Genomic DNA, 24,587 nt, shown 5'->3' with positions numbered 1-24,587 from the left:
ATGTGGACAAATACAGAGAAAAGACACTCAAGCTACAATCTGCAATTATATTTGAAGAAAAGAATGGAGAGTATGAAGTTTGGGTCTTATCATTTTAGAATGTGAATAGAACATTGTTTTTTAATGAAAACATTTTAAATCATAAGTAAAATCTACAAATAACTTTTTTTAATCCTGATTTTTAACCACAAATGGTTCTTTGACTAGGAAGATAAGCAAATAATATAAATAGCTAAATTTATTTTTCTCTTATTTCTCTTATAACTCTGTAAATAAGAATTAATCAAAAGTTGACAATAGAATGAAGAAAAAGAAAAGCAAAAGGACTAATTAACACTCACCATAATTATTAGCTGAATAACTGAACATCTTTCAAAAGAGAATTACAGGGCTTCCCTGGTGGCGCAGTGGTTGAGAGCCTGCCTGCCAATGCTAGGGGACACGGGTTCGAGCCATGGTCTGGGAAGATCCCACATGCCGCGGAGCAACTAGGCCCGTGAGCCACAACTACTGAGCCTGCGCGTCTGGGGCTTGTGCTCCGCAACAAGAGAGGCCGCGACAGTGAGGGGCCCGCGCACCGCGATGAAGAGTGGCCCCTGCTCGCCGCAACTAGAGAAAGCCCTCGCACAGAAATGAAGACCCAACACAGCCAAATAAATAAATAAATAAATTTATTAAAAAAAAAGAGAGAATTACATTTATTTATCTATTTTAATTTTATATGGGTTTTCTCACTTACCAAAACAGAAGTTTAAATGTGATAATTAACTAACAAAAGTGTTTGAGTTATATTTTTAACCCAATCTCTCACCATCTTTATCACTGCTCAAGATCAAATCAAGGCTGTGTGCATCTAAAAGATGTTATTCTGTGAGCATGCCACCCGCCAAGTGTATTGCTAACTGATAAATGGCAGCCCAATCAACAATGAAAGGGTCTGACAGTGCAATTATCTCATTTATTTGAAATAGTTTTAAGCATGCTACTTGATAATAAATATAGCAAAAACTTGGCCCTTCTGAACTTCAAAGCAAATATGTGAGTCTTTCTGAAAAAAGAATAACACTTTGTATTAAAGATAAATGTTTTCATACAATAATAATACAATCAAGGTCAAATGCAGTTGGAAAACAAAACATAAACATCACTCCTTGGCATTTCTTCCTTACAGAATATTAAGTTTTGGAATGCAGAGGTTAACACTGATATTTAGGAATACCTCTTTCCCTATAAGGGCCCCCACTGCAGGGCACAGACCAGCTGTAATAACACATCCTATATTCATGTTTGGGGAAGTTCTCAATTGTCCAGGGAGAACCAAGGTGTGGTTTAAAGGAATGCTCACATACATTTATAAAACTAGAAGGAAACAAAGTAACCTCCATTATTTCAGAGATGATGAAAATCAGAAGCATACAAGATATTTGCTCTAAGTTATAAAGCTAATAAATAGCAAAAGTACAACTTAGATCACAGGCATCCCAATGCTCAGACCTGCAACCATCCATTACTATTTGCTGCTGTTTTTCAAAAAAGAGGGAGAAGTTTCACTGTCTCAGATGATAAGAGGAATATTAAAAATGAAAATTGTTACACCTCTGACCTAAAGGATAATGAAGCTAATAATTTAAAAAATAATTTTGCCTAAATAAATTTTGCCTAAATTTGAAAGTTTATGTTTTAGTTCATCTGGGTTCACCTCAATAATACTTCCAATTGGCATGATACTTAAAAATTTTCAAAGTGTATATTAATGATTTCATTTGATCCTCACATAAATAATGAAATATATTACAGGACAGAATTATCATCCCCATCTTCCTACTGAAGAAATTGGAGATAAAAGAGCTTACATGGTTTTTTCAAGGTCATAGAGCTACAAAGTTGTGCTATTGGGACAGGAATTTAAATGTACCCATCCTCCTAGTCCAATGCTCTTTCTGCTATGTATTCTGCCACTTAAATGCCCACAATGTACTTGATTTAAAAAAATAAATTATGTGGTTGTGTAGTGGACATGTTTGGTATCTTAAATAAGACATTTACTGTCCTTTATAAAAAAGATCCATCCATCTAACAGAGTGTGCTTTCAAAGGAGTCTACTATTCCTTGTCAAAAAGATACAAACATGATATCACAGATCCAAACTAAGAACTACAGAACTGTAGGATGAGACAAATATATGTTCCAAAGTGTTTTTGTCGGCTGGCTCAAAGTCTATCTGACCAAAAATATCTACCCTGCTGGCACGCAGGAATGTCTAAAAAGTTCCATTATTTATCATAATAATAACTATGGCACCATAAGCATATAAATGCTCTTTTTGCATTATCTCCTATTAATCCTATCACAACTGTTATACACATGAACTAACTGAAACTCAGAGAAGTTGAGTTTAATCTTACCAAGTTCACACAGCTGAGAACAGTCAATCAAGCCTGCCTCCAAAACCCATTCTCTTTCTGCATTACCACATTGTCTCTGATTATTTGTTTCACTTCTTTAGATCAAGAAGTTTTTCAAGAAAGTCCTTGTGAAAACACAACTATGTGCTTGAAAAGTGTTACATTCAGATTCAAATTTTTAGGTTATAATGTTTAGTTATGAGTCTTTCAAGATAAGAAATATGACTGAATCTGCTTGATTTTTTTAACTTAATCTGAACAGTGACCATAGAAGTTGAACAATTATGTCAATAACATAAACCATTATGAAAACATTAACTAGAATTCTTTTTTGAAATTGTCTTCACAGCCTTCATATGTTCCCTTCAATATTTTCTGTGGGGACCAATTTTTTTTTCAACATAAATTTGACTGTATAACAGAAAGTAATTTATTGTTGTTGGTACTTCACTTAAGCATCTGTAATAAGGATAGTGGGATTAGCATTGCCTCTACTCACAGGAAAATTCCCTCACAGTTCAATTCAGTTTGACCTTGGTCAAGGATTAATGAAAAATGTTAAAAGCCCCTTTCCCACTTAGTTGTCCAAGCTTGCCACCCTCTGTTCAGAGGCGTCAGGACCACAGAGCTGCAGGTTGTCCAAAACTGATCAGTCAGATGTGGGTCTAAGAGGAGGAGTTCTAAGCTTTAGGATAGTTCATCCTCTGAATCTCTTCCATTCTGCTCTCGTCTTTGCAAAGATGGTTCTCACATTCCTCCCTCCAAGAGCACTTCTCTTTTTAAATTCTGCTTTCTGTCTCTCTTTTGGCCCTTGTTATTTGGCATCCCAAGAATGAAAAACTGTCCCTAAAAGAATGTGTCTGAGAAGGGAATTTTAGGCTAGCATTTGGTTTGGCAGAGTGTTTGAATCTTTGTTTCTTCTTCACTGTGGGACGGGGTCAGGGAAAATGGCATTCAATGTACAAATAGAACAGTTAGATAATACTTTGAGATATAATTGTGCCTCCTGTGTCTCAACTGTTGAAATGGCATGTTTTGCTTACAAAAAGACTGATAAAAATAGAATTGCATGATATAGGAAAACCATTAGTTAATAATGATGGGAAATTTTATTTTACAATTTTATTTTAAATAATCACATATTAATTAAGTATAAAATCTTTCATTTTTATCATAAAGATTTATACCACAGAAGATTTATAATTGAGGAGGGATATTAAAAAATGTGAAGTTTGCAAGGACTAAGAAAAAATCAAAATAGATTTTTAATTAGGCATTCATCAGCCTACATATTACCAACTTTAAGAAAAGCTTGTGTTAACCTTCAGAAATAAATGCTATGTCTGTATGTATGTTATACTTCAATTTTTTTAAAGTAAAGTTTATTTTTTTAAAAGAGAACTAATATACTACCTAACGCTTCTCTACATTTCACATTTTGTTTAGTATTGAGGACTATGCCGCTGAGCAACTGTTTCTTCTCATATTATTATATTAAGGGTTAGAAAAACTTTAGAAAAAGTATTCTGTAATGGTGAACCATGCCTCTGTCCTTCAAGAGGACTAGCAATAAATAGGCTGATGAGAAATAATTTAAGAGAATCAAATATCATAAGAGGTAGGTCTGGATAGATTTAAATGTGGGAAACCAAAAGAGGATGTAATCTGTGAATTATATGTTGCACATATAAAGGTGAGTTCTATAACATTTGGATTAGAAAGGATGAGGGTTGGCATTTATTTAGAAGTAGGAAAGCCAGTGTCATTAAAAAAATGTGACCATTGACCCCCATTCTGGAACAGATCAATGAATGGGTAGGGAAACAATGCTTGAACTGTTCAGCCACAACAGAAATGAAACGGACCTCTCCTTACTTGAAGATTTAATTGTAACTAATTTACAGCCCCTAGTCTAGGGAAAAAAAAAGAGTAAATCAAACACTCTAACCAATTCTCCCCAAGATTAAACCTTTGCTTTAGCCATAGACAGAGAAAGCAGTACATTTTATTCAACAGTTATTCCTTCCAAAACAACAAATACGTCTACCCAAAAGACAGAACGGGCAGCTTATTACCCAGAAAAAAACTACATTGTCCATTTCTGTTATGTCATGTGTTTGTTCTTGGTAAGTGATAAATTAAGGTACTTCTTTTGAAGGAACTTAGAGTTCAGATTTTGGCAAGGTCTGAAGAGGAAATTTCTAGAGCCCTGTCTTTTCTTCTCTAGACCACTACACTGCACACTGGCTACACTTTCTGAGGCTACAATGGGAGGTCTCTTTTTAGAATGTGCAGCAAGATATTCATGTAGTCAGCTTGCTTTGTCTTTTTTATCTCCTACACATTAGGACACCAAAACACCACTGATTCGATGTCACGTAGCAAGAGGTTACAGCACAGTAAACGTCTTGTTTTTGTTCTATTTGACCTATTTTGTTAGGGTGGCATCAATTAATATAATTAGTTCACAGGCCTGTGTCTGTATTTACGTTTGGAAAAGCAAAAGGCAACAATAAGAGAGCTGGCCTAATTCTGCAATACCCCACTTCCTGCAACATCTCCCAGATCTCCCCAATAAGCAAGTCTGAAGCGCACTTAGAGGCTTAGAAAGACTCTAGATCTTAATGGCTTCCCTTTTGACTCTTAAGATATTACTATTTTTTAAGTGCTGATGTGGAAATGAGATTATTTGGAATATTGGTAAAGCATTGAGTAGGTGTTTATAATTCAATATAATTTCTACCAGCCTTTCAGAACTCCCTGTTGACTTTCTAAAAGGCCATAAGACACAGTCTAAATAACAATGGAGTAAAATGATAACTTAGGAAAGGAGAGAAAATGATTGGGATAAGGGGTCGAGGAAAAGAAGGAAAATAAAACAAGTAATAAGGAAAGGTGCATACCATGTGGGAGAAAGTTAGTAGCACAACTAGAAAGAGTTATTTTCAAAGAGTCGTGTCCTCCTTACCTTGACAATTGCCCTCGACCAATTCCCACAAAGTCTCCTAAAGAGAAGCCTGCCCAGTTACCTAGGACTGATAACAAGTTTCCCAAAAGCAATGTCCTGTTAGAAAAACAGACCTCAACAACCACAGTAGAACCCTAAGCCAGCTACCTAGTCAATCTAATCAACTTAGGACTGTCTTCAAAAAATATGAAATAACAGCTAAAAATCACTAGATATTTGCATAAAATTAATAACATGAAAGAGAAGGTCAAGAGGAACATACAGACTCCAAAGGAAATAGAGATAATTGAAGACACAGAAGATAACTTTAAAAAATCTATAACTAATATCCTAAATAAATTGAGAGAACCTGTCATCCATAAAACAAAAGTATGCTATGAAAAAGAAGTAGAGAACTAAAATATGATTTCAAAATAAAAACATTAATGGATGAACTGAAAAACAGAATGGACTACTCCCCACCCCCCCAAAAAGTCAGCCCTTTTTCATTCCTATCACACTGACAAAGATTTTAAAAGTTAATATCCAATGTTGGCAAAGATGAGAGGAATTAGACACTTAAAATCTACTTTTAAAATCAGATTTCCAAGGGAAATCTAACAATATGTGTCTAAAACCTGCAAAATAGGCGCACTCTTAAACTGTTATATATAGGATGGCTAAAAAACGAGGTCCTACTGTATAGCACAGGGAACTGTATTCAATATCCTGTAATAAACCAAAATGGAAAAGAATATGGGAGAAAATGTATATATATGTATGTATAGCTGAATCACTTTGCTGTAAACCAGAAACTAAAACAACGTTGTAAATCAACTGTACTTCAATACAATTTTTTTTAAAAAAACAGTAATTGGGGGCCACCTTGGAGGCTGTCTACCACAGGCCAAAATGATTTTTCCCTTTGGATGTTTCCTGTATTTTGTTATTGCTATTGTGTTTTTCCCCTGGGTAGATATTTTTAGAATTTTTCATTACATTTGAGAGTAAGATTTTCCACCAGTTAAAAAAAAAAAATAGGCGCACTCTTTAGATATTCAGCTAACAATTCCATTGCTAGGACATTAAACTGAGGAAATGAACATGGACATATGTAAAAAAATATACATGAATATGTTCATCACAATATTGTTGATACAAGCAAAACATTGGAAATAATTTAAATGACCAAAAATATGATTTTAGTAAATATATTATGATGAACATATATAAAGGAAAATTATAAATCTACTTTAAAGTGTGACAGATTTTAATTTATTGATATAAAAACAATTATCATTTTTAGATGAAATACCAAGTTACAAAATAATATGTAGAGCAAAATTCCATTCTTTCGCTTATATATTTTAATTTCTAAGAACGTATATATACAGACAAAGGGGCTTAGAAGAATATAAAGCAAAATGTTACATAGGTCTCTTGCTAGTGAAACTACAGATGCATTTTTTTAGCACATTACATTAAGCGTGGATTACTTGAATGGTTTAAAAATGTAAGGAGATAGTAGGATATAGCTGGTAGTTTAAGTTGAGGAATGATGTCCAATAAGGACAGAAGGTCAAAATGGAACCCCAGGAAACTCTAACATTTACGGAAAAGGAGAGATCATCAAAACGACAGAAATAGAATTAGTAACATACATATGCAGAGAGAGAAAGAAAATTTGAAGATAATGCTTATAGACATAAAAGGAGGTCAATTTCAAAAGGATAAGTTTCAACAGTGTCAAATGTTGCAAAGAAATTATTAATAATAATTACTATTATTTAGGATGAGAGCTAAAATGTATACAGTTGGTTTAACAATAGGATCATCATTAACATTCTCAGTCCCCAATACAGTGGGAGGGTGAGAAGAGGGGAGACCTCCAGAATAAACTATTTCTTCAAGAAGATCAAATGAGAATAGGAAGAGAAAGAGTGGGTAATAACTTTAAACAGAGGCAGAGAAAACGTAACATTTTCCTGAAGTCGGGAAGGTACATCACGGAATAGCTTTGAAACTCAATGAGAAAATGCCAAATATGCTATTTTGAAAGATGGAAAATATCATATAATTGCAGGAAGTTACAATTTTACCATTTTTATGGAGATTTAAAAGCCAGTGTTCTTGAATGTGTCCTTTTAAAGTCCATTCCAAAAAATGGACCAGATGACTAAGAAGAATTATGCTAATGGCCTAGAACCAGTAAGAGCTGGTTCCTATTACCACTCCTCCCTAGAAAAGACTCAGAATCTATGTGGATAAATTATCCTTATTTTATTTTCCCTCAAGCCTGGAGATTTCAATTTCTATATTTGGAACAATGTAATATAAATGAAGGGGTTTACCCCATACTAGACCTAATAACAATTTATTACGTTTAGAAAAAACAAAACTGCAACTTTAAAAAATTAAAGCAACGTTTGCACTTTAAAGCTAGCCTTAGAAACCCCAGTTCCTAAAGGTTCTCTGTTACCCTCACATCTAATAATTTTTTACTGATAGACCTTCCCTACAGCTGCATTCTCCTGCCATGGGGCTCAGCTTCTTTTCTCCCTTCTCTGACATCCTCTCCCTTTCTCTTTCCCTGGCCACTGTCTACTGCCACCCCCTGCAAATTTCTGTTCACTTCTTATGCAGAATCATCTATCTATCTTCTCTGTTATGGCCTTATAGACCAGAATGATTCAAACTCTAAGTGTAGGGATTACCTGAGGGTCTTGTTAAAATGCGTACTCTGAGTCAGCAGGTCTGAAGTGGGGTCAGAGACACTTCATTCCTAATAAACTCCCAGGTAATGCTGCTGCTGGTCTATGGACTACACGTGAATAGTAAAGCTATAGACCATGTTTTGGGGACTTTACTTTCTAAATCTAAAGCCATTTTCAAGGCAATTTCTAAAATAATAACAGTTCTCACCATAGGAATAATTTCAATATCAACTGCTACAATATTTTTTTCAAGCTGCCACATTAATAGCCAACTTAATGTCATTATACTAAGTCATCAGCTGGTCTGTTCATAGGCGTGTTAATTATGCTCTCTCTCTATCACAAATTTTATTCAGATAGTTAAAGCAACCTTACCCTGTGTAATATACATCACCAAAGGTTTAAATGGGCAACAAGTATTTGTGCTTCTCTTAGAGGAAGAAACAGTAATCTTAACCTTGGAGGAAAAATGTTTGTAACAGAGACAATGCTGACCAAATCTTCCATGTGCTTCCTTGCATTGGAAGCAGATGTGAGTTTTGTTACTTCCACACTAAGACGGTTAAGACCAAGTATGAAACTGAGTTACTTGTACTGAGGTGGATGGACCTAGAGTATGTCATACAGAGTGAAGTAAGCCAGAAGGAGAAAAACAAATACTGTATGCTAACACATATATATGGAATCTTAAAAAAAAAAAAAAAATGGTTCTCAAGAACCTAGGGGCAGGACAGGAATAAAGACGCAGACATGGACTTGGGGACACTGGGAGGGGGGAAGGGTAAGCTGGGACGAAGTGAGAGAGTGGCATGGACATATATACACTACCAAATGTAAAATAGATAGCTAGTGGGAAGCAGCCACATAGCACAGGGAGATCAGCTCAGTGCTTTGTGACCACCTAGAGGGGTGGGATAGGGAGGGTGGGAGGGAGATGCAAGAGGGAGGAGATATGGGGATATATGTATATGTATAGCTGATTCACTTTGTTACAAAGCAGAAACTAACACACCATTGTAAAGCAATTATACTCCAATAAAGACATTTAAAAAAAAAAAAAAAAGAACAAATATGCCTCCTCCATTGCTTTCCTTTCTTGTGGGGACATTGGATGCCATGTGTTCCAGATGGTACAACTAGAGATGTAAGAGATTTACACAAACCACATTGAACTTTACACGACTAAAAAATAAACTCTTATTTTACTAAGTCACTGGGATTCGGTGATTTGGAGACTAATTTGAAGATTTGTGGATTAAAGTGTTATCACACCATAGCATATCTTACCCTAATTAACATAAGATTATGGAAAATTTAAACTAATGCCTATATTCAATAATGTGCTAATTTGCTCTTTCATTAATTCTAAAAATAAGAGAGTTCTAGTGAAAGCATAAAACACATAGATAAGACAGAGTACTTCAGCTTATTCCTTGAATAAAATAAACAATAAAGCAAAAGAAGGAAAAAAAAGCCCTAAATATATTTAAATATTAGAGAATAGCACCAAGAAAATATCAATTTTCTAAATTACCCTATAATATAAATGGGGAAATAAAGACCTTAGAAACCTTTATCACACATCAATCCATGATCCAAAAAAAAAAAAGGAACAAGATCTTATAAAGTATTCTAAAGTCTGAGAAGGCTAAGGACAGATCACCTGGTATGGTTGGGGAGGGCAATAAAGAGAAAGAGTCTTTCAAAAAGGAGGACTGGCATGTGAAAAGACCACAAGGGAGAGAGGACAGAGAAGGACCAGTTTTCAGAAGAGGGGCAGGGAAAGCTCATTTGGAGGAAAAGATTTGGAAGCCTCCAGATCATGAGCCTTGTACACCAGGTTCAGACTTCAGAAATAGTAGAGACAAAAAGCAGCCGCAGATGCCTCCTACTGATTTTTTAGAAGCAAACCACCATCACATGGTGGGAATGGTGGATGCCTTCAGCAGCTGAGGGCCTGAGACCTACAGCTGCCAGAAACAGAATTCTGCCAATAATCCGTGAGTTTGGAAGAAGATTCCAAGCTTCAAATGAGATCTCGGCTCTGGTGGACCCCTTGATTTTATCCATGTGAGAACCTGGAGCAGCTCCCTGAACTTGTGCCTGGACTTCTGACCTATGAACCTATGAGATAATAAATTGTGTTGTTTTAAGATGCTAAGTTTGTGGTAACTTGTTACGCAACAATAGAAAACTAATACTCAAGGCATATATAATTTTGAATTAGGCTGAATGTATTAATATTGTTAATTTTGTTCCATGTGCTAGCTAGAGCCCCAGCTTCAGTGCTAACAGCTGGTTTGGTTATCTAATGCTATCGCAGACAAAATCTTGGCACACACTGAACAACGCTGAAATGCCAGACATTCCTTGACATAATATCAACGAAGGAATAGGAGTCAGATGTTCTGGCTTGAATTGTTCATGTGGCTCCTACCTGTTCACCTCCTCACTTATCCACCCCACGCCCTAACAGAAGAAAAGAATACATTTTCATGACTATCATAGATTATTGAGGAAATCACTGGAATTTTAAAAAAGCATTGTACTGGCTGTTCTCCCTAGGTAGGAAATCTTGCTGGGAGGGGCTGCAATGAAAATGGGCTCCCGGATCTCAGGTGGGACTGGAGGAACCTGCATGGCTGAGCTTAGGTAGCAGCCTGTACTGACCTGAATCAAAGTCAGTGATCAAATCTTGGAGAAAGGATTAACAGGCAAAGCTCTCCCAAAATTAGACGGAAAGACAACCCACAAAATTCTTCACTGAGTTTTTCACCCCAAACTCTCTGGGTTAGCAAATAGAGGCCGTATAGTCACAATACAAAGAAATCACCACCTCGCCTTAATTACCAGTCGAATCAGTGGATGAATACAGAACCTCTTGAATGAAGGAGAAGAAAGACGCCCTTGAGGAAGCATCTGTAAACTTTTCTCCTAATTTTCTCCAAAGCAAAATAAATGCACCAGGTAACTGCACTAAAGAAAAAGACTCTCAAAACTTTATTCATTATTAGATGCCTAAGATCTAAGATCAAAACACCTAAGATCTAAGGTATGCTGTTCAGAATTGAGGATTATGAGGCTCAGTTGATAAAGGGAATTCTGTCCTGAAACTATAGGCCCAATCAGACTCAATCTTCAAACTGTGATTCCTTCTGATTCCTTCCCCAGGCCTAAGAGCACTGAACTATTTTCAGCAAAAATCTGGTCATGTCGGAATATTCCTGCTCAAGTGAGAAACAAGTTGTTATATACCTGGCTGTCCATCACTAAGATGGAAGAATAGATTTTGATGGACCTCTTATTTTTGAGGCATATTCCACTTTTAGATGTTCTACTCTGAGCTTTTTACTATGAGTCCAGAAGCTGCCAAGTGTGGGTGGAAACCAAAATAAGAGAATGCTCTCTAGCTAGTTCAAAGTTCATTTCAAGCAGTCTGTCATGTAGCCGAGCCAGTGACTCATCAGATCTAACTGGGCTTAAATGGTCCATAGGACGGCAGGGTACTCTTGAGACACCCTAGCAAGTCCCGGAAGAAGAATTTCAGGAGTGATCCCTTTGAGTTGGGAGCAAGTCACATTTGTTTCAGCAATTATTTTCCCTTTGAGAAACTATTCCTGGTGTCCTTTTGGACTTTTGTGAGGTGAAGATCTGATCACAGGACAATGTGATTTGAACATCTCATCATGAACTAGATGCTATGTTTTTCATCTAGCCATAAATTTAGTTATGACAGCAGTTCAACTGTGAAATGTTCAAATGGTATGAATGGGATGAGCCGAAAGCACCACTAAGTGGCCTGGGCCAGTTTCTCATTCTCCTGACTTCTTTCCCTCCCTCCACCTCCCTTTATGGACTCATGAGGAAAGGCCTACAACCAAGAATGAAAAGGAAAAGATGCCTCAGTGTGATGTACCAACATGAGCCAGAGGTAGACCTGCTACAAAGCTACATCCAGAAATGAACTCCAGCCTCTCTCAAGCGTGATCCTGAAGAGCACAGGAGAAATAAAACCTTCACAAGGGGTGGACAGATAAGCAGTTATTTCTCATTGTCCACTTTGCTTAGAATGAGAAATTATCAGAGATCAGAATCTTTGCTACTTTCTCAATAGTTACAAATGGTCTGCCCAGTTGTTCAGAGACCTGTAAAGAGTTAGATCTTAGGCCTAGAAACAAGGAAGTTTGGGCAAGAATTGCCCCAGAGCTGAGAATATTTGTGTTCCAAGTGGATAGCCCCATACCAGGAAGGTTCTTAATTATAAAAGGGGGCAGAATGGCCCACTTAATGATTGTCAGTTGTGGTTCTTCTCAAGGTAATCTAGTGCAAGGCTCACAAACTCAGAAATCAACAAGTGTCTGATAGGTACCATAAACAAGAGAAGAGAATTTGGTGACAAACAATGAGGAATGCTTGGAATTATGGCAAACTGGAGAGGATATAATCTGTCTAAAGAAGGTAGCTCTGAATCAGCTCTAGCTGAATCTTTTTCTTTTAAGATTTTTTTTGATGTGGACCTATTTATTGAGTTTGTTACAGTATTGCTTCTGTTTTATGTTTGGGGGTTTTTTTGGCCACAGGGCATATGGGATCTTAGCTCCCTGACCAGGGATCGAACCTGCACCCCCTGCATTGGAAGTCGAAGTCTTAACCACTGGACCGCCAGGAAAGTCCCAGCTCTAGCTGAATCTTGCTGTGTTGGAATGTGGGCCCAGAATTGCCAGATCTTCCTTTGTTTTTCAAAAGAAGTTATAAAAACAAATTTTTGGATGAAATTTTCTGATTTTTAAATTGCTATGAGGACCAACACACAACTCTGTGGGTACATATGGCTTTCAGGCTGTTGCTTTGTGTCACTCAGTTTAGTGCGTGTTCAATATTCATAAAAAGGCAGCCATGGTGGCAAGGATGGAGACTACACGTAGACTCAGTTACACAGACTTCCCCTCACGAACGGTCCAGACTCTTGCTGTTAGCAGAATTGCCATTCATTCAGCTGTTGTAAATCGGACAGATTACAAAAGCCAACCAGTTACCTGATGAATGGCTGACTAGTTAGGGCACTTTTTTTAATGAAGGAGCAGCAATTTGGACTCACAGGTAGAGACATTTATTCTTTATTTGGATTTAATTTTTCCATCAGCACCACTACTGGAAGACTTGTTCAATGCTTTATGCTAAGCCATACAACTTTAGAATTAACTCCACAATTAAAGAAATAAGTCAATGGGATGATTATTATGGTTTTCATTGGTCTTATTGTGTACTCTTAAGACCTAGAAAGAGCTAGCCTTATGGAATTATGGACTGATCAATTATTGAGGGCTCAGGTATTGCCTTTTGAGACACAGTACTATCTTCCAAAATGTGGTTTTTTAAAAAAAGTGGTACATTCACTGAACCAGCAATCATTAATATTTGGTCCTCTTTTTCCTGAAGCCAAAATACACAGGTTAGGAGTGAAGATAGAAAGGGAAGAAGTACTTGTCATGATTTGATGGTTAGTGACTGAGTTGAATTGTGTCCTTTAAAAAAATGGTGAGGTCCTAATCCCCCAGTACCTATGAATATGACTTTATTTGGAAATAGGAGCTTTGCAGATGATCAAGTTAAGAAGAAATAATAAGAGCAGGCCTTAATCCAACGACTCATGTCCTCATCCAAAGGGGAAATTCGGAACAGAGACAGACATGTATAGAGGAAAGATGATGTGAAGACACAGGGAGAATGCCATCTACAAGCCAAGGAATGTCTGAGGCTACTAGAACCTAGGACAGAGGCATGGAGCAGCCCTCAGAAGGAACCATTTCTGCTGACACCTTGATCCCAGACTTCTAGTCTCCAGAACTGTGAGACAATAAATTCCGTTGTTTAAGCCACCCAGGTTGTGGTACTTTGTTATGGCAGCCCTAAGAAACTACAGTCAGTCCCCTACATACAAACCTTCAAGTTGCGAGCTTTCAAAGATGCAAACATGCATTCGAGTGTCCAATCACATAAGTTAGTTTAGGTGTCTGGTGTACACTGTCACGTGCATGCATCCTCTACAAGTGGTTGTGCTTTTGTGTACTTTACTGTATAGAGTACAGTAGTACAGTAACTTTATTTCAAATCCAGGATGTCCAGAAGCAAGAGTAAAAGCAGCTGTGATGTAGCTGGTACACCTAAGAAGAGGTTCATGATGCAGGAAATGGCAAGGGGATTTTCTTTATTTGAGGAGGCACTGTTAGTTTTTGAGGCACAGGAACCAAACGTAGAACTGTACACGAAGGTTGCAGCAACCATTCAGAAAGCAATCCAGTGCTACCGTGTCATCTATGACAAGAAAAAAAGAGCTGCTCCCCAGACATTGCTGGATCATTTTTTCAAGAGGGTAGACAGAATTGAATCCAGCAAGGAACCAGAACCTGTGCCATCAGTGTCAGGTGTGAGTGAAATTGCAGCTTGCCCTCCGTCTCCTATTGCTGACGATCCTTCAGCTCTACCATCTTCCACCTCCTCTCCCTCCTCCAGTTAGTAACTCTTCTTGCCTGTTCACTTGATGCCAGCCCCTGTATGCCAGCTGATGTACTGTACTACTGTACTTTACAAGGTACTGTACTGTAAGATTAAAAATGTTTATATTTTGTGTTTGTTTTTTATGTACTATTTGTGTGAAAAGTACTATAAACCTATTACAGTACAGTACGATTGTGTTACTTGGATACTTAGGCCAACTTTGTTGGACCTGCGAACAAATTGGACTTACGAACTCGCTCTCAGAACAGAACTGGTTCGTGTGTAGGGGACTTACTGTAATTGACTGACCTGTTCTCCAATTTTTTGGTTTCTTTCTTTACAAGTAGGTTCTGTTCATCTAGAAATTGGGAAACCAAGAAGGAACGCATTCACTAGGAAACCTAACATATTTTCCACTGAATTAGAAGCTGAGACTGCTATGTAGCTATTTCAAGTTCTTTACTCCTGTTGGAAAAAAAGAGAGAATTATGCTGGAATGACAATAATCAAGGCAAAATAGTGTAGTTGCCACATACAAGTCAGGGTTAGAAGTGTTGCCTCTCCAGGATGACTACTATACACAAGAGAAATTGTAAAGAAGAGATGGATACAATTATCCATAGGTGGGAACAACAGGGCTCAGGTTCTTCCTGAATAAGTGTGTGGTACATCTCATTGAGTAGACAAAAACATCAAACATAAGGAACTGCCTAAAAGCAGGAGACATATGAATTGGGTAGTGAAGGAAGAAGTCATAAATACCAGCTCTAGCTTAAAACCAAGAGAGACAGGCAAGCCCTAAAGCCAGTACCTGTATTCCCTTGCTTGTCTTTTTAAAATTATTTTCTGGAATATAGGATGTGTTGGTATACTACGATGTATCATTTCATCCGTAAAGCACAGCACATTGCCACAGAATTGTGACAGAACTAGAGGAGGCAAGGACATCATCACCTGATGATACTAAACTAGGAAATGGTAGCCTTGAGCTTTCCTCTCTGAGTGTGGTGACTGGAATCTCTTGAAGAGGAGGTCCTTTCTGCTGTACATTAGTTATTTGCATTATATTAGAAATATCTGCATTATATTTGAAATGTTTTTCAAATGGTGTTCATGGGAAGAAGGGCATGTGTGTATGTTGTACAGCCAATAACTGGAATGTGTAGACTTCTCTTGTTTCTGCTTCCTTCCCAGGATCCATTCCTTTGTGGGAGCTGTCCTTCTGGCACTCTACCTGATTCTACTGAGCTGTCAACCACAGGACTCCAGAAACAAGCTAAGCCAAAATAATCAGGCTCTCTTTTCTAAGAAATTCAATCATGAACAGGTATACACAGAACTACAAGGCAGTTAGAACTAAGTCATCTGATGGCAGCTCCTCACATAGTGAGCACATGAGTGCCCACTATATAGATCACCTAAATGCCCAAGTCCCTGGCTTCCCTAGGCCTGGTTATTCAACATGCCATTAAGTAGGTCTTCCAATAAATCCACTCAGCTTTTTTTTTTCTCTCTATTTTTCTTTCTCCCTTCCTTTTTCTTTCTTTCTTTCTTTCTTTCTTTCTTTCTTTCTTTCTTTCTTTCTTTCTTTCTTTCTTTCTTTCTTTCTTTCTGCTTTAGTTAGCAAGAGTCTTTACTGTTGCTTGTAGCTAAAGATTAATTAATATATGTATTATCAGGCTTCTCATATTTTTTCTCACAGTATTTTGAAAGTTTAAATATGCATATAGATCATTTAGCTATTAAAGAGGTTATTGAACTTGGTGGACAGAAAAGGTCTATTATGAGAAGCATGACCGTATATCCTAGATAGGATTAATGGCAAGAGAATACGGCACAGGGTGTTGTTGTTGTTGTTGATGATGATGATGGAGTACACCAGATATTGTCTCTAACTCTTCCAGCACCAACCCCAACTCTAACCTAAGCTTGATAAAATCTCTCCATCAGTGCAACTTTTTGGACTCTGAAGTAAAGGAAATTTAAGCAAAGACAAAGATAGATAAACAGTAAAAGAAATGGTCAGAGGAAGAAAGAGGAAAGCAAAAAAGAGAAGGAAAATATGAGTCAGTAATGTCAAGGGTAGACTGCACCTAAGCAGAAGTGGAAGTCTGGAAAGGGCCAAATTAGCACAGCCAAAAGGGACATCCCCTTTCTTCTGTTTTTCTTCACACAGCCTTTAGTGTGGTATACAATATATAGACAGCCTAAGTTTTAAATCTATAGATAGACAGATACACATATACGTATAGATACAGATTAGATACAAGCATGTGTGAAAAGTCAGTTCACATCTCTGAACAATTTCAAAAAAGTTGAACTGGGGGCTTCCCTGGTGGCGCAGTGGTTGAGAATCCGCCTGCCAATGCAGGGGACACGGGTTCGAGCCCTGGTCTGGGAAGATCCCACATGCCGCGGAGCAACTAGGCCCGTGAGCCACAATTGCTGAGCCTGCGCGTCTGGAGCCTGTGCTCCGCAACAAGAGAGGCCGCGATGGTGAGAGGCCCGCGTGCCGCGATGAAGAGTGGCCCCCACTTGCCGCAACTAGAGAAAGCCCTCGCACAGAAACGAAGACCCAACACAGCCATAAATAAGTAAATAAATAAATAATTAAAAAAAAAAAAAAAAAAGTTGAACTGGATGATTTCTCAACTCTCTCAAACCTAAAGCTGTGATTTTTAAACTTTTTCTTTAAATAGCGACTGTATTTCTGTGGACTAAACAATAAATCAAATATTTGGAATTCTAATTCTATCTCAAATTTACAATCTTAGGGAGTAAACACATTCCATCTGTATCTCAGTTTTCTCATCAGTAAACCAGAAATGATTTTTAATCCAATTAAACTAGAATTAAAGAACTAATTTATATACACTATCAGTGTCTATATATAACAAGATTTCTCCATACGTATGGTTTGATTATCTCTGTATAATACACATAGACACACACATCATTTTTTAACTCTGCCTAGATTCCATGAACATGTAACAATCTCTACAAAAAGAAAGGGTTTAGCAAACTCCTGTGGTGACAAGCAGTACGTGGGGTAAGCCATTTTTGCCTTTTTCTTCTCTCTAAAACACTGGTTATCATGTTTTATGTATTTACCCATATATTTCTTTGTAAGCACAATTAACAACCTTGTTCTCTGGTACAGAGTTCAACAAGCAGACCCCTGAGAGGACAATGCATGGCAGTCCAGTCCATAAATGATTATCAGTGGAAATGTATTCTAGGCTCCCATGGATGGGAAGATCATGGTTGGCCCTGGAGGATGCATTCTCTGTATTTTGTTGGCTTCACTTGTACACTCTAAAATCATATTTCCCAATAGGGAAGCTGTCTTAGTCTGTGCAGGGGTCAATAAAAACTTTTTTGTGATGACAGCATACTCCATATGTTTAAGCGTTATTCCCAACATCTTGCCTTGCGATGTTCACATTATTTCCTATGTTAGTCTTTCCATATTGACTACAATTTACCAGTTATTTAGACCCAGTAGTTTTTCATGTTTTAATTATCCCCTCTGTAATTATTTTTTCTCTCCATTTCCAAATGTTCTTTTCTCTCTTCTGTGTTTTTTTGTTGGTTTTCACTTTCATGAACTTTCATTTCATTCTGGTAGAATATGTTAGTGACTTCCAAAATGGAATGATTGCATTCCAGGAGAGTGTAAAGATAATTCATTAAGGTACAGAAAGAAAATACCAGTGCAACTGTTCAGATTTATTTTGACTTTATCCTTTAAAAACTCATTTAAATATACATAATATAATGTTCATAGTATACTAGGTCAGAAGTGCAAGTGTGTAATAAATAACTAAATATTAAAAAAAATAAAAACACTGGTTATTAGACAAATACTTGATTGTCCTACTGAACTATATAGATAATGAGTTACTGTATGTGGTCCATATATAGGCTTAATGATAGAGGTTTGTATGCTGAAGTTCTGCTATTGTGCGTCTTTAATATAAAATCAACAAATGTTGTTTTAGCCTTTAAATTAGAATTTTAAAACACCTCATTCATCCTGATCTGTAACTAATAAAAACTAATAAAACTAGTAGAATGTTAGTAAATTCCTACTTAATTCTCCTGACATTATCATCTTTGAAAAGTTTACATTGGAGCTTTAACCAATCTAAATGCTATGGTGTAATTCAGAGTTTATCTCTCCCATGCCATTTCCTGAGAATAAAACATAGCACAAGTAAGCATTTTTGACCAGTGAGCATGCTTAACCTTTAAAGAACAAACTAATTAACTGACAACTAAGATGTACTAAATGCCTTGATATCCCTATATATATATATATATATTTAGAGAAAACTCAATATCCTGCCTTGAATCCAGGCATGGGAACATAAAGAACAGGAAACACAAAGATAAAGTACAAAGAACTCATGCGACGACCTCAGATCAGTGGCACTCCGTCAAAAATCCTCAGTACGAAATTATCTGAGAACTACAATCTTTTAACAGTCCTTTTGATTTCAAGGTTAAAACACTGACATCTCCGTACTGCTACGCAAACCCGCACTCATCCCCAAATAATTCGTGTGTCAATGTTGAGATAAGGAAACCCAGCTCAAAGTCCAGGCATTGCAGAGCGGAGGTAGGTTGCAGCAGTGGGTGCTGGTTGGGGACAGGCACTAGTTCAAAAGGAAGACAGAGTGGGCTGACTTTCCTCTCTACTTTTATACTGTAATGTGCTCATCCTTGTCCTCTGACTGGGAACTTCAACTGTTTGGGGTAAATGGGTATGTGTTCTAATTCCTTCACTGATATTTAGTATCACTCTTGTTCTAGAATCTGTCCTGTAGTCAACACTTGATTCCCAGAGCAGGGTGAATATTGACCCTGCCTCCACCATTACACTGCCCGCTAGATCCACAGCTGATGGAAGCACTTGCTGGAAACTTTCTAGGAGGCTGCAGCCCTAGAAAAGAAAATCCTCCCAGCAGGGCTCGGAGTTCAGTTGGAATGCTGAGAGAAGAAGACAAGACGCTATTGATTACTCACAGTTCGCCTCCAAGACGGGAAGCACTAGGGCGAGGCACGCCAGCAGCGCCCCAGAGCGCCCACCCAGGACCCTCATGGCGAAGCGCGCGGAGGCGCGGGCGGGGACGGTGGCGCGTCGCGGCGGGGACCCTTGCGCTCGGCGTGCCGCGGGGCTGCGACTGAAGCGCCGCTGTCTGAGAACTGCGGCGCGGAGGCGCCTGCGAGCGAGCGCGCCCGCGGAGCAGCCGAGCCGGGGGCGGAGGGGACGGCCCGCTCCCAGCCCCCAGCCCGACGGGGCAGTGATAACAAGGACATTTCCTGGAAGCTTTTCTTTTCGGAGCTGGGGGCAGGGCTCAGGGAGAGTGCTGAAGGCCTAGTAAACACTGTCGAGACATCCTCCTCGCCCTTTCCCAAACTCCAGCGTTTCGTTCCGGTCTCCGGAATGTGAAGTTTGCCAAGTAAAAGGGGAAGCAAACGCAGTAAAACACACACAGACACACGCAAAACACAACCTCCAGCGAGCCGGAGTGGAAGGCGGAGTGGCCAAGAATACTTTGAGGACTCAGAGGTCGGGGTGTCCAGGCTTAGAAGGAAAGCACCTTGAGAGACTGACACTGGGAATGAAGATGTTAACAAAAACCTAGAAGCGAAATGAGAACTCTAGGAAGGCTACAGAGAACAGATAATGGAATCAAATGTGATAGTTTTGATTGTCTACATTTTTGTTTTGTTCTTGAATTTATAGCGTAAAAAAACTATAGCAAAAAAATATGTTTTGGGAAAAAAGAGCATGTATCACATTCTATCACTTTCAAACAGCTCGTTTTTGGTTTTTGCATGTTACCTCTGCTTTTTTGTGCTTAGGCAAGCATACTTGAAATATGTTACTTAATGTTTAAGGCTGCCTTTGGAGCTAAACCGCCTGGATTCAAATGGCAATGCTCTGCAGCTTACTAGTTGTATCATCCGTAAAATGGAGATAGTAGTAGGTTTTCACAGTGTGAACAGAAGAATTTAAAGAGATAACACACGTGAAGCAATTAGTGTGTTAAAGAGTAGCACATAGTTAAGGCACACTTACTACTATCATTCCAGTATTTCTGCCCAGTGAACAATATCAGTTGATTTCCTATGTGTGTGAGTGAAAGTCAATAGGCTGATGATCTTTCAAGGGTGTATTCCAGCTCTAGCTTTCTGTGGTTTTATGATCCAGGTGGATGAAAGTTGTTATTAGAGTCACTTTTTCTAAGAAAATTTGCAAAGGAATTGTTGGATATATCCATATTCTTCCCTCTATTAAATTCTCTTCCTTCTTGCTATGTATGAATCTACATGTCAATCTATTCACCACTTTATTCCCACCCGAAGTGATTTAATTATAAATATAATTCTAATCTCGGTAGAATTGTTTGGTGGGCTAGCAATCAGAACATAAAACAAAATGACCTTTAAATACTATATTTAATTATTGAATATTTAAATGCATTTAGGCCATGAGTCTTTCCTCATTTGTTAGGAAGAATTACAAGTAGAATATCAATTTTGAGTTCTCAAAATTTCACGAGGGAAAACTTCCAAAATCATGAATCAACAGCATTAATAACAAATCATCTCCCATACAGACATTAAAAAATATAAAGAGTATGAAGAAAGAAATGTTGGAGAAATGCAAGGTACCTAAAAGAAAAATCTTGATCTTTCAAAGACTCCAACTGAATGTGAAGTTTTAAGTCATTTTAAGACCACAAATGTACATCACAGTGCTAACAATAGTTGTTAATGTGTCCTACCTACACTGTAATGTTGAACTTTGAAAAATAATACCCTGAAATGTTTAAAATGAAATTTAATAATACCTCTTTGGATAAAATTTTCAAGTTTTTAATTTATTGCATAAGTTCACTCTGTGAAGATGATTTTGCCTTTAGCTCAATATTGATTAACATTTGGTCAATTTCACTTGGCCAAAATTTGTTTTCAGTATACTTTTAAATATGCAATTAAATCTTATTCAAAATTTAACTGCTAATCTAATCCCTTTTCCTAGTCCTAATTCTAATCCCATTCCCTCACCCAGTTTTACATTTCTCCATATAACCTTCTACTGGTATATTGTCCCATTTACTTATTAATTATGTCCATTACCTGCATCCTCATCTCTCTCCACCATGCCAGCTAAAAATTGGCACTTGCCATCTGCCTCTACAAAGATTAAGTCACTAGCCACTGCAGCCGCTGACCTTCAACACACCCTGAAAGGAGTTCTGGGTATTCAGGAATGAGGCACTCTGTGCTCTGGGAAAAACGGACAGAACAGGCCTTCAGATAGTTAGATAATTTCAGAAGATTTTATGAGCCCAAATTCTTGCATCTTCTCATATCTAGAAAAGCAGTAAAATCATTAACAGTGACATCTGCTCCTCGTCACTAGCAGCAAGCCTCTGTCAAAATGTGTGCTTGACTGCATGTACCCCCCTTCACTAAAGTCATATATAATACTGATCTTAAGGACCTGTCTTGTTTTATTTGTTTGTTTGTTTTAGATAGAGTGATTTTTATGGTTGTACTTTAAGAATGTTATTTGTTAAATGCTTACAAAATGGATCAGATTAGAAACCAAGTAACATTTATACAAGAGATAACAAGTGTTGGTGAGGATGTGGAGAAAAGGGAACCCTTGTTCACTGTTGGTGGGAATGTACACATCAGTACAACCATTATAGAAAACAGAACAGGAGTTTCTCAAGAAATTAAAAATAGAACTACCATATGATCTGTAAACATAGAGTGTTGCCCACGATTCCAGCTCTACAAGGATCAAGTCATTAGCCACTATACTCACTGACTTACAAATACATGCTGAAAGGAATTCAGGATAAAGTGTTCTGTGTTTTGGATCTATGGGCCCCTAGGTAGTTAAGAAGTGTATCTAAGGAAGAATTTCAATGACCCCAGATTCTTGCATCTTCCTATACATAGACAAGCACTAAAATCCTTAACTGGAGATATATGTTTATGTGATTAGCAGTAATCTTTTACCAAGATGTATGCTTGACTACATGTATTTTCCAGCCAAAAAATTCATATATATATGAACCTCTTCAGAGCAGTTCCTCAGAGCTATCTGAGAGGCTGTCTCCTGGGCTACAGTCCTCAGTAAGTCCTGAATAAAACTCAACTCACAGCTGTTATGTTGTGAGGTTATTTCCCAGTCAGCAGATCTGACAATTTCACTTCTGGTTATATATCCAAGGGAAATGAAATCACTCTCTTGAAGAGACATCTGTACTCCCAAATTTATTACAGCATTACTTACAAGAGCCAACATATGGAAAAAACAATCGAAGTGTCCGTCAACAGGTGAATGGATAAGGAACATGTGAAATCTATCTATGTTGCACATTTATGTATGGCAGTAGGGCATTATGTTAAGTGAAATAAACCAGACAGAGAAAGAAAAATTCTGCATGTAATCACTTACATGTAGAGTTTTTAAAAAGTCAAATTCATAGAAACAGAGAGTAGAATGGTGGTTTCAGGGGCTGAGGGGTGGGGAAATGGGGAAAGGCTGATAAAAGGGTACAAACTTTCAGTTATAAGATGAATAAGTGTCAGTCGCTGTAAGACTGAGGAACAAGTCCTGAGAGCAGGTGAGGGGATTAAGAAGAGACGGGGTCAGGAGGGTGGTGTACAAGCACACACACTTTATTTCCCATCAAAACTCTTTTTATAGATTGCAGTAGGCAATACATGTTTTTGTTAAAATCACAAGACAGAATCATCAGACAGTATTTCCTTAATGTTGAAGTTATAGTACAAAACATTCTGCGAATCAGAATATAAACATGCGTGAGAACACACTGTGATTACCGAAACACGCCAAGGACAAACTATAGTTAGAGAAACCGCAAGCAACCTCACGGGCCAAGACTCATATCTTCTCTAATAACTCTTTCGGGTCCTGTCAAGAATTAAGCAGGACTTTGCCATGCTTTAAGCTGCAAGGACTGTGTCAGCTTGCAGCTGGTTCCCGACAAATAAGTTTTGAGGATCTAACCTATAGCATGGTGACTATAGTTAATTATACTGTATTGTACACTTGAAATTTGCTAAGAGAGTAGCAAATTCTCACAAAAAAAAAGAAAGAAGGAAAAGTAATTATGTGAGGTGGTGGATGTGTTAATTAATTTGATTTTGGAAATCATTTCACAATGTATACATATACGTATACATGTATACGTACATTTTCACATATATCAAAGCATAATATTGTACACTTCAAATATATTACAATTTTATTTGTCAATTTTACCTCAACAAAACTGGAAAAAAAAAAAGTAACCATGTGACATTTAGGATACAAATTCAACAATCTCTGGGAGATGAAACAAGAGTCTTAATTAGGATGATGACAGCAAGATTGTTTTTTTCATTCAGAACAAACTAGGTTGTACTGCAGTCAAACAGCCACAAAATTATAGCAGCTTAAAATAAGTGTTTATTTCTTGCTCATAGGAAGTCTACTACAGGACTTTCTAGGCAGCTGTCTTCCATGTGTCGGCTCAGCATTCCATGCTGTTTTTATATTGTAGTACTTCAGAGTTAAAGTAGGCTTCCACAGTTACCATTGCAAGGGATGATAGAACATGGAGAATTGTGGACCAGCTCTTAAATGCTTTCACCAAGAAGTGATATAACCACTACACTCACATTTCACTGAACAAAGCAGGTCCCATGACTTCAAGAAGGTGGGAATAACTATTTCATGTGCTTGTAAAAGAAAAAGAGAACTGGAAATAGTGAGCAGCACATATGTCTACCAAACCACTTAATATATTGAAAAACTAATAGTCAGCTAGTTAACTAACTGACCAGCTGTATGTTGGTACCAGAAATGTTTGGTAATGTATCACTAACAGAATTAAGGAAGACATGAAGTAGAGCAGGGGTTGAGTATAGTTCCAGAAATGCTCAAGGATAGTAAGTATAGTAGGGCTCTTCAGGCACAGAAATAGC

General features: G+C 37.7%; 1 protein-coding gene across 1 annotated transcript in view; it reads right to left on the bottom strand.

The window, feature by feature from the left end:
* The window catches only part of PROS1 (protein S), a 61,637-nt gene extending 41,829 nt beyond the window's left edge, over positions 1 to 19,808 (bottom strand). The window contains exon 1 of the mRNA XM_082460437.1: positions 19,593 to 19,808. Within this exon, the coding sequence (XP_082316563.1) occupies positions 19,593 to 19,668 (76 nt within the window). The 5' untranslated portion in view covers positions 19,669 to 19,808. The remainder of the gene's footprint in view (positions 1 to 19,592) is intronic.
* Between the last annotated feature and the right edge of the window lie 4,779 nt (positions 19,809 to 24,587).

This window comes from Balaenoptera physalus (assembly GCF_965194825.1).
Source record: "Balaenoptera physalus genome assembly, chromosome: 4".
Lineage (NCBI taxonomy): Eukaryota > Metazoa > Chordata > Mammalia > Artiodactyla > Balaenopteridae > Balaenoptera > Balaenoptera physalus.
The sequence above is the reverse complement of the archived record's forward strand: the minus strand, read 5'-3'. Positions and strand labels throughout refer to the sequence as shown.